General features: G+C 41.3%; 2 protein-coding genes across 2 annotated transcripts; one reads left to right on the top strand and one right to left on the bottom strand.

The window, feature by feature from the left end:
* On the top strand, positions 11,252–12,762 carry LOC8083314 (LIM domain-containing protein PLIM2c). Its single transcript, XM_002448183.2, has 5 exons — positions 11,252–11,467; positions 11,627–11,726; positions 11,829–11,854; positions 11,971–12,060; positions 12,223–12,762. Exons 1-5 carry the CDS (start codon positions 11,333–11,335, stop codon positions 12,481–12,483), a joined length of 612 nt encoding a protein of 203 aa, XP_002448228.1. The 5' UTR covers positions 11,252–11,332; the 3' UTR covers positions 12,484–12,762.
* On the bottom strand, positions 12,878–15,001 carry LOC8083313 (salutaridine reductase). The gene is made up of 5 exons (XM_021463626.1): positions 14,961–15,001; positions 14,628–14,871; positions 13,842–13,910; positions 13,458–13,652; positions 12,878–13,348 (listed from the first exon to the last, which is right to left on the bottom strand). Exons 1-5 carry the CDS (start codon positions 14,999–15,001, stop codon positions 12,962–12,964), a joined length of 936 nt encoding a protein of 311 aa, XP_021319301.1. The 3' UTR covers positions 12,878–12,961.

The following is a 15,153-nucleotide window of genomic DNA, read 5'->3' as shown; positions in this document are numbered from 1 at the left end:
GCTTGTATATATCTAATCAATAATAGCAGAGAGTTGTATTTCAGCAGTCATTTATACACTTGCAGACAAATATGGGCATCCATTGTGCAGAAAGGAACTGCTCCAAGCGGCACCGTCCATGTATATGTATTACTCCCTCCGTCCACGAAAGAGCTAATTTCTAGAGTTGTTCTAAGTCAAACTTTTTAAACTTTGATCAAATTTCTAGAAAAAAATGCTAAGATTTATGGTATCAAATTAGTATCATTAGATTCATCATAGAATATATTTTCATATAATGTGTATTTTATATTATAGATGTTGCTATTTTTTTTTTATAAAGTTAGTCAAACTTTAAAAAATTTGACCGGCATGGATCCTAAGAATTAATTCTTTCGTGGACGGAGGAAGTATATAGTAGATATGCTTTAGTTAGCCAGAATGGCAGGATCTCACTGGGTCACAAACTAATGCTCAATACAGGATAGCATATATCGTCGGATGCACCAACTTTGTCTCATCATGCAGAAATGAACAAAAAAAAAACATGTCGCCTTGCAAGGACTTTGGACGGCAGTGGTCTTAATTAGCTTGGATTCATGCTAATTATAAGTCGTTAAATGTTAAATGTTACTCTCTTCTGCTCTAAATTTATAATTAAGTTATTTTAGCTTCCAGATATATAGTAACTAGAAAAACCAAAACGACTTATAATTTAGAAAAAAATGAGTACTTATTTTAGATCTACTACACCGTTCTTTCCTACAAGAATGTAAGTGCACCAATTTAGAGACTGAGCAGTGTAGTGATTCAGAGTAGTTTTTTGTTAGTGAACACCTGTATTATGTAGTTGTAACTGCTTGCTGAGGTAGCCAAGGCTGAAGGAGATTCAAGGCTACGCGACATTGACTGGTTTACACAATCCGAATCGTGCAATTGTTTTACGTGACTAAAAAGAATCCTGTGAATGATTGGGCATGCAGGACAGTGGTAATTTTTTTTCGGAGATTTGGGTGGGGGCGGGGGGATAATATGAAATTAAATGATCGATACACATATTCATTGTTCCTGTCCGCTTGCTTGGTCATGGTATGACTTGACCCAACGGAAAAGCATACCAACTAAAATTTAGGCCTTAGGAGGTGAAAAGTTTTTAGCATTTTTATTCTTATTTAGTAATTATTGTCTAACTATGAACTAATAGGTTTAAAAGATTTGTCTCGTAAATCAAAGACAAACTATGCAATTAATTATTATTTTTATATATTTAAGCCTTTGACGGCCTGCTCTACAAACAGGAATGTACCATCTGTCCATGAACAAAAGATTACCTGTCCTGAACTATCTTAAATTTTGATTTGTGAGACCAAGCTTGCGAAGGGTAGTCTCAGCAGGGTTTCTCTATTCCGTTTTTCATTTTTTTTTCCCACTCCCGAGAAATCACCGACAATTAGTGTACTATTTTTTTCTCTGAAAATTTTTACTCATTTTGATCTTTTTATGCTTACTAAATGTTCTATAGAATTGATATATAGTTACAACTGATTATGCAGACTAAAATCACCGACACATCTCTTGTTTTATCTCTGAAGAGGCTTCTTGTTCCCTAAGCAATGTACTCTTACATAATCCGCTCACGAGGGTCATCAATGCAATTGATCTACCAATTCTATTCCTCCTACATAAACATATAGCTTGAACTATGTGTGTTTGAGATACAAATTGGTACATATGCAGGGTATTTTTTAAATTATGAAAGATGTACATGTAACCTAGATGCATATTTAAGGATTCTTTATGTTATTCTAATAATAACAAAGGTGATATTATTTCTTATAATGGTGAAGGTGGTTAATTTATATGTGGGTTTGCTTTAATTTTTTTATAATATAAAAGGTGGATAGTTTAGATGAAATTTAGGGGTTATTTTAGATTAGTGTTTATAATAAAATACTTTGGTAGCACTTTAGGATTTTTTTCCATAATAGTGGACAAGGTAATTTATAAAATCTCTAAAGGGGCCTCTAATTACTAATTGTAATATTGGGCAGGCAGTCCTAGTTTCAAACTTAAATTCTCAAGTTCTTTTTATTGAAAATTTAGTGGAAGAAATTGTCAGTAAAATTAGTGTCCAATCCAGAAATCTCAATCCAAAGATTTTTTTGCGAATTACATAGTAAGATGCAGATACTTATAAATACGTACTTACACACACAATCCTACCCCTACAACTAAAAGTACAACACCCAGAAAATATATGTGCATAAGCATGTTCCACTGTAGAGAACCTAACCAATTCCACGCTCGTTTGCTTGTGCTTGCAAGATAAATGTTTCTTTTTTTTGCGAGCAGCAAGATAAATGTTTCTACAAGTAGCTAAGGAGTTTACTAGCTTATTCAACATATATGACACTGTTTAGTTCAAGTTTACTACTTCTTTCTACCAAAAGCATAGGCAGAGCTAGCTAGGTGGCTATATGGTCCATGACCACCCTAAAATTTGGTCAAGATTAAACCACTATAGATAAACTCTTTAAAATCATAAAATTTGCATATGAGTCACTCTATAATTTAGTTTTACATTTAAGATAAATCACCCCTGCTCTAGATTCTAGCTAGACGTAAGCTGACCAAAAGTATATTTTCTCGTCTGATATTTTCTCATCTAATATTTTCTTGTTCACGTACGAAAAACAAAAAATTTGGACGAATTTTGGTGGAAACATTGAACCCTCGGCTAGCTCTATGAACTTCCCCTACAATGAAGAGGTACAATTTGGAGACCACATTGCCAGCCAAAACCCGAAATCATGCAGAACTTGTGCGCCTCAAAGCAGCAAGGTATATGCAGCACGCAGCCATGGACAATATGCATCTCCGCGTGTGTCCCGGACCACGACCCTGAAAATCAAGTGCGACCACGACAGTGTCGGGGAAAATATGACCAAATTGGCATCATCGCTGAATTTTCTTTTCTAGCTCATGGAGTTGTTGATGCTAGTATTCTAATTCTAGGGTTAAGCAAATTAACATTTGGCAAGCGTTTCTCTCGAGTTTCAGCTATACCTTTTCTACAGCATACAATTAATTCAAGTGGTTGTGTATGTATGTCAAGTTGGTGCCGTCATGCCGTGGAACTCTGAGAACACTGCCGCTTGGACACGAACAGCGACGGTACAGTCTACAGTGTATTTAAGAGACGCTAATGATTTGTGTCAACAATGAGCAGCCAGAATATCTATTGCTGATGGCCAAGTCACCCGGCGACCTTTCACGGCCGGTGATGCGTGGCGATATCTTGTTCCCTGACGAATTGGCCGTCCAATGTTTGTCCAAGGCACTTGCGTTACACGTACGGGTCCTCACTCCGTCTGTCTGCCCCAATCATTCATCCAAGCCTCTGCGTAGGGTCACTAAATCGGATTTCTCTCTGTAGGGTCGTCGAGAAGGATGAAGAGTACAGTACTCCCCATGCACGCCACAGTGTTGAATATGCTTTGCATGGTCTCATCCTTTCACACGAGCCATGTGTCTCTGTTCCATTTGCCCAACCGTGTCTGCAGTCACTTCCAGCTCCAATTATTGAGGCCTTGTTTAGTTTAGTTCGTGAAATTTTTTAGATTGCGTTATTGTAGCATTTTCGTTTTTATTTGACAATTATTATCCAATCATATACTAACTAGATTTAAAAGATTCGTCTCGCAAATTACAGATAAATTGTATAATTAGTTATTTTTATCTATATTTAATATTTTATACATGTGCCGCAATATTCGATGTGACGGAGAATCTTAAAAAATTTTGGAAACTAAACAAGGGGTGAATGCTTTGGCATGACCATGCTGTCATACTAGCAGCTAGCACGGCATCATCTTCGCCGCCGGCGGCCGGCCCGGCATCCCCCCTGCAGGCTGCAGTGTCACACATGGCTAATCGTCCAGTCCTGCTTTTGCGCCTGGTGCATGAATGTTCTTCCAAACCGTACGTGTGAGCAGATGTGCTCTCTCTTTACGGTTCCCCGTTTACTACAGACTGCCAGCCTCTAAGGTTTGGTGTCGTCGTTAAGTTGATCACTGCACGTTACTGTGCTGTTATTATGTCGTGTTGATCAGCTGATGGTTGATCGAGTGCCCCACGTTGAATACGAGACTTGCGTCATTTGGTAGAACAGAACTGTAGCAATTATACGTTTGACTGTTTGAGCATGGATAGCTCACGCACAAAATCGCCAAAAAAAAAAACACAAGGAGGCAGAGAGAAAACAAGGCTAAAGTAGAAGCTATATGTAGGCCTGTTGGGCCTAATGGGTTGTATTTTTTCTGCGATGGGCTGAAAGAATGACCTTTTGGGCCAATCGTGATGGGCCTTAGGACACTGCCAAGGAGTAGCAGAAACCTTTTTTTTCATATAAGTTGCCATCTTGGTTTTTTTTGACAACTTTGCCATCTTGGTATTGTTTCATGAAGTTGCTATGCAACGTCATCTGAGTTTGTGACCAACTCCATACATAATTAGTAGCGGGTATATTAGTCCTATTTTGCAAAGCTTAGGTCCTGTTTGGATCTATGTGACTAATAATTAGTTGACTAGCTTTTATAGTCCATAATGATCCAAACATGTGGACTGATCTTTAGCTAAGTTCCTAACGAATTGTTAGTCCACTAGTTGGCAAAACCTAGCTAATTGGGACTAATAGGGGCAACCAATCTAAAAAGGTAAAACATACTCCTCCCTAACAACGACATAGCTAGCAAGAGGCAATGTGCATAAAGGTATTTGCATGGAAACAGTATTATCCATTAGTCCTAGGATCCAAATAGCACAAGACTAATTTTTAGCTAGATAACTATTTTTTATAAAACAGGAGAGGTTGAAACCCCTACTAAAATCTTATATTAAATAAAAATATGCAAAGTTACAAACAGGGAGTCAAGAGACAAAAGGTCAAAAAGAAATTTTGAAGGATTACACATAATTGTCTAGCTCAATAAGTGGATAAATTTCACTTTTGCTCTTAGAATAACTAGAACAAATTTCTTTGTTAAAACTGTTCTGCACCTTCAAACTGAATGTGGGATATTACTGAAGATAATGTTAGTCCAAATTGTCCAACTTATTATGATAATGATCTCCATAAAGAGCTAGGTAACTATTAGCCATCTAACAACTAGTTCTAGTCCAAGTCTGGACTAACAATTAGTACTAGTCCATTCGAACATGACCTTAAATAAAATGCCATTTTTATGGTTTGTGCACGTAAGCGGCTTTGTAAACAAGTTAATGTAATATAAGTTGAGATGTTACCTCGGTCGCTAGAGAATCTTGCGGAAGTTGAGAGTGACTAGAATTGAAGGTGAAGGCTCACCCAAAAGGGGTGGCACGCAGTCGAGCAGGGGTGTTGTCGATGGATGGACTTAGCACCAGTGTCCTTGGGGCTATTGGCATGGTTGTTTTGTCAGCAAATGCAGTGCTAGATGCAGATGAGGATGCTAGGGGGCATGCTCCTTACTCTCTTTCTGACAAATTTCTTTGTAAAAAACCTTTTGCACCTTCAAACTGAATGTGGGATATTACTGAAGATAATGTTAGTCCAAATTGTCTGATCTTATTATGATAATGATCTCCATAAAGAGCTAGGTAACTATTAGCCAATTACCAATTAGTTTTAGTCTAAGTCTGGACCAATAATTAGTTCTAGTCCATTCGAACATGACCTTAAATAAAATGCCATTTTTTCTGGTTTGTGCACGTAAGCGTCTTTGTAAATAAGTTGAGATGTTACTCGGTCGTTAGAGAATCTTGCAAAAGTTAAGAGTGGCTAGAATTGAAGGTGAAGGCTCACCCAAAAGGGTGGCGCGCAGTCGAGCATAGGTGTTGCTGATGTATGGACTTAGCACTGGTGTCCTTAAGGCTGTTGGCATGGTTGTTTTGTCGGCAAATGCAGTGCTAGATGTAGACGGAGATGCTAGGGGGCATGCTCCTTACTCTCTTTCTGACAAATTTCATTGTTAAAACTGTTCTGCACCTTCAAACTGAATGCGGGATATTACTGAAGATAATGTTAGTCCAAATTATCTAGCTCATTGTGATAATGATCTCCATAAAGAGTTACGTAACTATTATCCAATTAACAACTAGTTTTATTCCGAATCTGGACTAACAATTAGTTCTAGTCCATTTGAACATGACCTTAAATAAAATATCATTTTTCTGGTTGTTCACGTAAGTGGCTTTGTAAACAAGTTGCTATAAAATAAGTTGAGATGTTATCTCAGTCGCTAGAGAATCTTGCAGAAGTTGAGAGTGACTAGAATTGAAGGCGGAGGCTCACTGAAAAGGGGTGGAGCGCAATCGAGCAGAGGTGTTGCCGATGGATGGACTTAGCACCGTGTCCTTAGGGCTGTTGACATGGTTGTTTTGTCAGCAAATGCAGTGCTAGATTCAGACGAGGATGCTAGGGGGGCGTGCTCCTCAGTTTCTTTCTGCTCCAACCTTTTTTCTCGTTACTTTCGTCTTCCTACATCTAATTTTTTCACAAAAATGGAGGAAGGGTTCAAGGGGTTTCTATTGTATGGGGGGGCCGTGGTAGTATATTTCATTGTTTTAAATATATAGTTTTTTTTGATGTGGTTATTGTTAATATTTTTCTTTATAAGACAAATTCAGAAATGCTTACACTTGCGAACAAAATGAATATTTCACTACACCATCTTTTTCCTTAGAATCACTACGGGAGACAGAGGCTTTGCCGAGTGTCAAAAACACTCGGCAAAGGCCCAAATACACTCGGCAAAGCCTTTGCCGAGTGCCACACTCGGCAAAGAGCACACGGCAAAATTCTGGCCGGCAAAGAGGTCTTTGCCGAGTGTTTTTTATCGGGCACTCGGCAAAGGCTTTGCCGAGTGCCGACACTCGGTAAAGAAAAAAATAAAAAAAAGCCGAAAAATAGAAAAAAGAATTGTTTTTTTGGAAGGGCTACCCATCAGCTAGCACCCGCTAGCGCACCCTTCGCGTTTTTTAGCTTTTTTTCTACAAAATCAACAAATAGGCCGCGAGCAGGATTCGAACCTGCGACCGTGAGCTCAAGGAGCTCACTCCTTCACCACTGCACTATGATTACATTACGTTGTGGTTCCTCATGTATCATACTAAATTATATGTAAATTGATTATTTGAGCCTCTAAACGGTTTCAAATCAAAAAGTTATCAACTACAAAGTTTCATAACTTTTTGAGATCTATAATTTTTATTTAGGAAGTTTCTCCATTGAAAGGTCCTTGTTTGGTTTTGGTAATTGAGTGACAACTTAGGTGGACTAATAATGTTTATATGAGATACACAGAAGATTAGTCCACAGGTGAATATGTGATGATGAAGGAGCTCATTGCATATGAGACATGACATGGAGTCATGTGACCAAGGTGGAGAAGATCAAGATGAGACTTGGCTTGATGGACCGGTTGCAAGAGTGAAGGGCAAGTCGAAGGCTTTGAAGCGAGGGACCGCGTGTGACGGTGAAGCTTGAGCAAGACTTGGCGCCGATGGACCGAGACAACGGTGAAGAGCAAGTGAGGTCAAGATTGATGAACCAATACGGTCACGTGATGATATGAAGTAGATCATATCATTTGGTGATTGGTTGGTGCATGTGTTGCATCAACTTTGAAGGAGTTGGAATGGAAAGCACAAGGCAAAGGTATAACCTAGGGCATTTCCATTTCACCGGTCATAGGAGAGTAGAGAAGTGCTTGACCGGATTTAGGACAGATAATCGTACTATAAAGAGGGGAAATCTTTAATTGCAATGGTTATCTAGTGCCACTAAGTGTGAGTCTCATTTGCATATACCTAGCGCTTAGTGACGTGGTGAGTTGCATGAGAAAGCCTATAAAAATATTTGTGAAATGCTAACACATATGCACATGGTGGCGTACACTTGGTGGTGTTTGCACATTTGCGAAGGAGAAGGTGTTGGAGTTGATTTTGATCAACTTGGAGAAGAGAGAGAGAGGCTTTTCGGTGTTCTCCGGACATTAGGATGGATTTTAGATTGAAATACTACTTTGATCTATTATGATTTGGATTGAGTATCCATATGGATTGTATAGCCCTCTGATTAAGCTTTCCGAAATGTCCAAGATCATCGAATTCGAAGTTCGGAGCTAAAAGTTAGCATCCTAACAAGTTTTGAGATGGTGCTGAGAATGCAGGACCAGAAGTTCCGGTGGAACTTCCGATGGTACTTCCGGTGCCTGACCGGAAGTTCCGGTCAGCCTGACAGGATGTTCCAGATGGGCTGTGAGAGGTGCGCTCACGTTTGAGAAAACACTTCCGGTGTCTGACCGGAAGTTCCGGTCCTTGACCAGAAGTTCCGATCCATAACTGGAAGTTCCGGTCCATAACTGGAAGTTCCGGTCCATGAATGGAAGTCCGCACATGAGCCTTTGCGCATGGCCTCACATGTCAGGATTCACTTCCGGTCTCTGACCGGAAGTTCCGGTGGAACTTCCGATAGGTCCGAGTCTCTCACAACGGTCAGATCTGTTTGGCCACAATGGTCAGATCTGCTTGGACCGAGGCTCCAACGGTCAGATCTGGTCGGACCGGAAGTTCCGGTCTCAGGCACCAGAACTTCCGGTGGTACTCTATAAATACCGTTGGGAGCGCGAGCTGAGTGATTGGGGCTGCAGTTGCCTTCTTCCTCCTCACTTCTCTCCCCATTTGGAACGCAGGAAGTTAGGGTTCCTCCTCTCCTCTATCTCTCCCATGGATTTGAGTTGAAATTTCTTAGAGAGATTGAGAGCCCTTTGTGGGTGTGGATGAGAGGTTGAAGATCCACCATTTCCCCTTCATCTCCCTCTCATGCTTGGTGCTATTTTGAGTGAGGGAGTGAGTGCCTAGTGTGTGCATTCGAGATTTGCATTTGGTGGCACTAGGAAATCTTTGTGATTGGGGATTTCTTGTTACTCTTGGTGATTGCCATCACCTAGACGGTTTGGTGGATTGTGACTCCATTTGAAGCACGCAAGAGGATTGTGCGGTGCTCCGGAGGAGGATTTGTGAGGGGTACGGTGCTCACCCCGCGGGGATCGCGAATACCAACTTTATTGGATCGTGCGTGTCATTGAGCTACCTCACTTGTGGGTAGGTTCTTGCGGTGTCCTAGTGGGGACGAGGTTCGTGTAACACCTCTTAGCCGCCGAACCACCAAGTGTTGGTCGACACACGTAGCTTGGTGGCAACCAAGTGAACCTCGGGAGAAAATCATCGTATCAACTTTGTTCTTCCCGTTGGTTTGCAAGTCCCTAACACAAGCTTGTATTTACATTCATATATTTGTGCTTGTGTAGTTGCTCTTGTAATTAGTTAGCTTGTGTAGCTTGCTAGTTACCTTCTTGCTTGTGTAGCTAGAAGTAGTTCCCTTGCGTGACTAATTTGGTTTGTGTAACTTTGTTAGTCACATTTCTTAGTTTGTGTAGCTAAGTAAGTTGCGCTCTCTAATTTGGCATTAGTTGCCTTGTTATTGAGCTTGCTAGTGAGCTTAGCCTTTGTGCGCTTTGCCTCACTAGTTTGTGTAGGAGCTCCCCCGTTTGTAAAGTACTAGTTGCATAGGTTTGTGTAACCTTGTTTCTAGATTTGGTTAGGTGAGCTCTTGCTAAGGTAGCACCTTGCTTGTTTGTTTAGGATCTTTTCAAGGTGCTAGAGAACTTAGATAGAGGGGTGTAGTCTTGGCTAGACCGATAGTTTTAATTCCGCAACTGTTTTGGTTAGCCGGCGTGTTAAAGTTTTAGAAAGGACTATTCACCCCCCTCTCTAGTCCGCTATCTCGACCCTTCATCCATCTGAGGTCGTTTACAAAATTTGAATTTCAAATTTGAAAAATTTAAACGTAGTTTTTGCATGACAACATTATTTCAAATCAAAAAGTTATCAACTACAAAGTTTCATAACTTTTCGAGACCTACAAAGTTTCATAACTTTTCGAGACCTACAAAGTTTATTTAGTCAGTTTTTTCATCCGAGGTAATTCCAGAAAATCAAAATTAAAAATTTTCAAATAAAGACGCAGTTTTAAATGATAAGATAAACTCAAATAAAAAAATTGTCAACTATAAAATTTCATAACTTGTCAAAATCTATAAAGTTTATTTTGGTTGTTTGATCATTTGCTCATCTGACACGGTAATTCTAATATTTTTCACAAATCTTATATATCTCTCTTGTAGTTAAACTATAAGAGAGAGATAAAATTTGTGAACAAATTTATTTTCACTTTACCAAATGAAGAAATGGCCAAAATAAAGATTATAGATCTTGAGAAGTTATACAACTTTGTAGTTAAAAACTTTTTGATTTGAATTTGTTTAGGGCTTCAAATTTTGATTTGAAATTTTCTTTGCCGAGTGTTTCTTTTTTTTCACTCGGCAAAAAGGGTTCTTTGCCGAGTGTCAAAAAAAAAAACATTCGGCAAAGAGGGTTCTTTGCCGAGTGTCAAAAAAAACACTCGGCAAAGAGGGTCTTTGCCGAATGTTTTTTTTTAACACTCGGCAAAACACTCGGCAAAGAACCCTCTTTGCCGAATGTTTTTTTTTAACACTCGGCAAAGAACCCTCTTTGCCGAGTGTTTTTTTTTGCCGGGCGTTTTTTCTTTAGCACTCGGCAAAGAAGCTCTTTGCCGAGTGCCCGAAAAAAACACTCGGCAAACCACTAGATACTCGGCAAAGAGCCGGATTCCGGTAGTGAATTATACATTGCAGATCGGACTTTTTTTTTGGCAAAAGAATCTGTTGCCCCTGATCTTTCATAATATTTATATCTTTACCTCACCTCCCCCCCAACCCCAAAAAAAAAGACACTCTCTTAAAAATGCAATAAGCTAATTAAGAAACCCAAAACGATTACTGGGAAGAACTCAGAACAACTACCACCAAATCTTTTTGTCCAAATTGCGTGCACATACGTAGCTGACGTGTGTAACGCATGCAAGCAGTTCATTCGACTCATCCGAATTCCGAAATGAAGGGAGGAGAGGGCCACGCTAGAGAACATAAGGAAATGAAGGACGGTAGCGCATTATTCTTGTCCCGGCAATGTCCTGAGCTGAGATCACGCACCATCCCTCTCATTCTAAATCAAGCACTCGCTTGACCAAGTCTATGCGGCGCAGAGCCCGCCCGCTCCCTATGCTTGCTCCGGAGCTCTCGTTCGCTGCCGCGGCTTCTCCGTAGCCATCACTTATTATCCCCAATCCTAGCTTCGTCTATTTACTCGCTTACCCTAGCGGAGGAGAGAAACGATTGCGGATTGCATTGGGGGCGACGAGTGCGTGCGTGCAGCCACAGGCGTCGGCACCATGTCTTTCACCGGCACGCAGGACAAGTGCACGGCGTGCGACAAGACCGTCCATTTCATCGACCTCCTCACGGCCGACGGCGTCATCTACCACAAGACATGCTTCAAGTGCAGCCACTGCAAGGGGATCCTCTCGGTACGTGTGCATCATGCAAATATAATGTCCTGTCGTCCATGGCATAGAAAAACGATCGAGTTTATTTGCATCCCATCTCTGCGTGAATGCAAGCCACAAAAGCAAGAGTTTTTCTGACGCTGCAAACCGAGTGATGTATAATGCGTTGGTCGGCTGCAGATGTGCAGCTACTCTTCCATGGACGGTGTGCTGTACTGCAAGACCCACTTCGAGCAGCTCTTCAAGGAGACCGGGAGCTTCTCCAAGAAGTTCACGCCAGGTAATGCAGCACTACGACGTGATCTTCGGTTGTCACAACAATTCTGTTTAATTTGTCGTGCCGGAGAGAACATTATGCTGAAAACTTTGTTGTGTAATTCAGGTTGCAAGTCAGACAAGGGTGAACTGGTACAGCTACCCTCACAAGACTAGTATCATCATGATTGATTTTGGAATGTCTCTGTTTATTGTAGTAACTGGATAAATGTTTGCAATGCAAATTGGAATCCCTTTGCACTTTGCAGGCAAGGGCCCCAAGCAAGCTATCGTCTGCATTTTCTGGTACTCAGGATAAGTGTGCAGCATGCCAGAAAACAGTGTACCCGCTGGAGAAGGTACTGAAATGATGAATATTTTTTTCTTAGTACTTACTTCCCAATATCTAATAATAACAAATTGCCATACTTTTGGGAAACAGTAACAACAGTCAATAATTTCTCTTGCCCTACTAAATTCTAATGAATGTGTAACGCTAACAAAATTGTTCTATTGTTCAGTTAACTTTGGAAGGCGAGGCCTACCACAAGAGCTGCTTCAAGTGCTCACACGGGGGCTGCATCCTGACCACCTCCTCCTACGCCGCGCTCAACGGCGTCTTGTACTGCAAGATCCACTTCGGGCAGCTGTTCATGGAGAAGGGGAGCTACAACCACATGAAGAAGAAGAGCACGTCCCAGGAGGTGCTGCCGGACTTGGCTGCCGAGGAGCAACCTCCGCAACCAGCGGCACCGGAAGATGAGAAAGGAGAGGACAACTAGGAGCAAGCGATGATCCATATATATCACGCAGACAGAAGTTTGCGTCTGCCATTTTTCTTTACGACGCTTCTTTATTCCCTCCTCTTTTCTTTTCTTAATCTTTCTGTGAACTCGGTTTGTCATCAAGCTGTAAGTGTACCAGATGCCCTCGTTACGTCTGAGGCTCATGACAATGGCAATTTTGGCATGGAGCTGTGTTAGCCTCGCGGAAAAATTGTAACTTTGTAAGCAGAACTCTACTACTTTGAATATACGATCCTAACAATGTTGTCCTTATAATCCTTGTTAGCAGTGTTTTAATGCTTCCTGGCGAACTGTTTTCTATCATCGATTGAAGAGTGACAGTAGAAAATGATCGAAAATCACAGGTTTCTGAGGAGAACAGATTGTTCCAATGCAGTGCAGTTGTTCTCTATGACATAGTTCAGGCATGATGCCACCACATCCACATTCGTTACATCACAGAGTACTTCAAGAGTTACACAAAGGGTGCTTCTTCTGTGCGGAAGAAGAACACGCCAGTTGGGCCTCCTTCCGGCAATAGCGCCACCGAAACGATGCAACTAGCACCGTCTTCCGCGGTGTATTCGCCGGTGTCAAAGTTGATGTCAGTTTTGCAATAGCCAGGGTGCACGCTGTTGATGTGTAATTTCGGGAGCGCCTTCGCCAGTATCCTGGTATAGCCATTGGTCAGAGCCTTGGATACCTTGTAGGCCAGGTACTCAGAATCGGCAGGCCATCCATGAGATTTCAGCTGGCCATTCTTGTAGTCTTTCAGGAACAACTCCGACATCTCATCTAGCCTCTCTACCGTCAGGTTGTCAATATCGTTTAGCTCTTGCTTAAGATCTTCGCCACTGAAATACTGGAAAACAAACAAGAAGAATTGGATAACCAAATTGTAATTCTTTCTAAGGGTTAGTGCCGATTAATCTGTTGCATGATTGTTCAGGACTTCAGATAGGTATATATACCTGGAGTAGTCCGTAGTTGGATGATACATTGATGAGCCGTCCGTCAGAGGAGGACAGAAGGATTGGGAGGAGTGCTTCGGTCACATATTTGGTGCCGAAGTAGTTTATTTTCAGGCATTCTCTTGCTTCCTCGTAACTCTCCGTGGAGTGCTGCAGCAACCAGTGTAGCCTCTCCATGGCGTTCTTGCCTACGAGCTGCTTGATGCACCGGGTTAAGCCTAGTCTACCACTTCAGCTCAAGGGACCAAGAAAGGGAAACTACAAAGAGACCACTGCTACTGCAAGTTGCAATCTTGCAGATAGATAGTAGTGTCTTTTCAGTAGAGAGGCCATGACACTACCGTTGAATTGTAAACAATGGTCTTCGAGATTCAAAGGACTTACCTCTTCCTTAATTGATGTTGTATCAATCTCTGCACTTGCACTTGCACCTATAACCCCTGCATTATTGATCTGCACAGTTACTAGCGTCAGTTCGAGTCCATACTTCGTATAGAAAAAAAAGTCTAACACTATACTGGGACGATATATCTAGATATAGTAGATTAAGGGTCTGTGAGCCGTGAAAAAGATGTTGTAAGCTGTTGAAAAGCTATTGTAGCTATATGCTCTGAACAAGATGTAAGTTGTTTGGTTGAAACAACTAAAAAATCTACCCTCTCTCTTTAATTCCCTTAAAACAGCTGTAAAATGTCTCTCTATTTTCATCCATTTGAGAAAGCTAAAAGCCAAAAGACGAGTTCAAGATGCTGTGAATATTGTCATTCTGCATTTTTGGCAGCAGTGTGACTTTCCAGAAGCTTGAACCAAATACAACCTAAGATCATTCGTTATGGACCTAAACCTGTAAGTGTGTCACACAGTTTGACAATTGGTTTGGGGTAGACAAATACTCGAAGCCACTTCTACTGGTTTGGGTAGCCGAGTAGGGGCCAACAGGAATGAGTGGTGGAAGGAGGAAAATAGGAGGCAAATAAATTTGGAAGATTTAGTAGAGGGTCTGCTGGAGTGGATTTTTGACCTCCACTATCCAAATAGAGGATAGGAGGTCATTTAAATAATGTTATTGGAGATACTCTAGGCAATATACTTGTATGTAATTTTTCACAAGACTCAACAATAGATCGACCATATTAAATCAACTCTAATATTTCTGAAAAAAGATCTCACCAGGATATCTAGCCTGCCAAACTTCTCCCTGATAAATTCAGCCAGACGGGCAGTGTCAGTTGGATCACTGACATCCAGGCGGTGAAACTGTACATTAGGTAGTCCGGATCCATGAAGCATACCCACTGCTTTTGATCCTTTTCTCTCGTCCCGCGCCGTTAGGATCACCATGACACCCCTGGAGGCTAGCTGCCTGCATACTTCCAGCCCAATTCCTTTGTTCCCTCCGGTGACAACAGCAACCCTGAATAAAACAAATCCACACCAAATTGAGATGTTAATACAGGTTCGTAATCTCGTACACACGGACAAAAATCTAATCAGCATGGATGCCTTTTATCAGAAGAAGGGTCAGGGCAGGTGCTTCTTTCCATCAGCAACCCTTAATACTGCAGCAAGGCTAGAGGGAAGACAGACAGCTCGCTAATTGGGCTTTGGCAAAGGATTAGCGTGAATTCTCCAATATTCCAATGCCGATTGCTGAGTGGGAGTGGAGACAGGTATTAAAGGCTGAAATTGCAATGTG

Source organism: Sorghum bicolor, chromosome 6, assembly GCF_000003195.3.
Source record: "Sorghum bicolor cultivar BTx623 chromosome 6, Sorghum_bicolor_NCBIv3, whole genome shotgun sequence".
Classification (NCBI taxonomy): domain Eukaryota; kingdom Viridiplantae; phylum Streptophyta; class Magnoliopsida; order Poales; family Poaceae; genus Sorghum; species Sorghum bicolor.
Note: the sequence above shows the minus strand (reverse complement) of the source record. Positions and strands in the feature narration are given on the sequence as shown.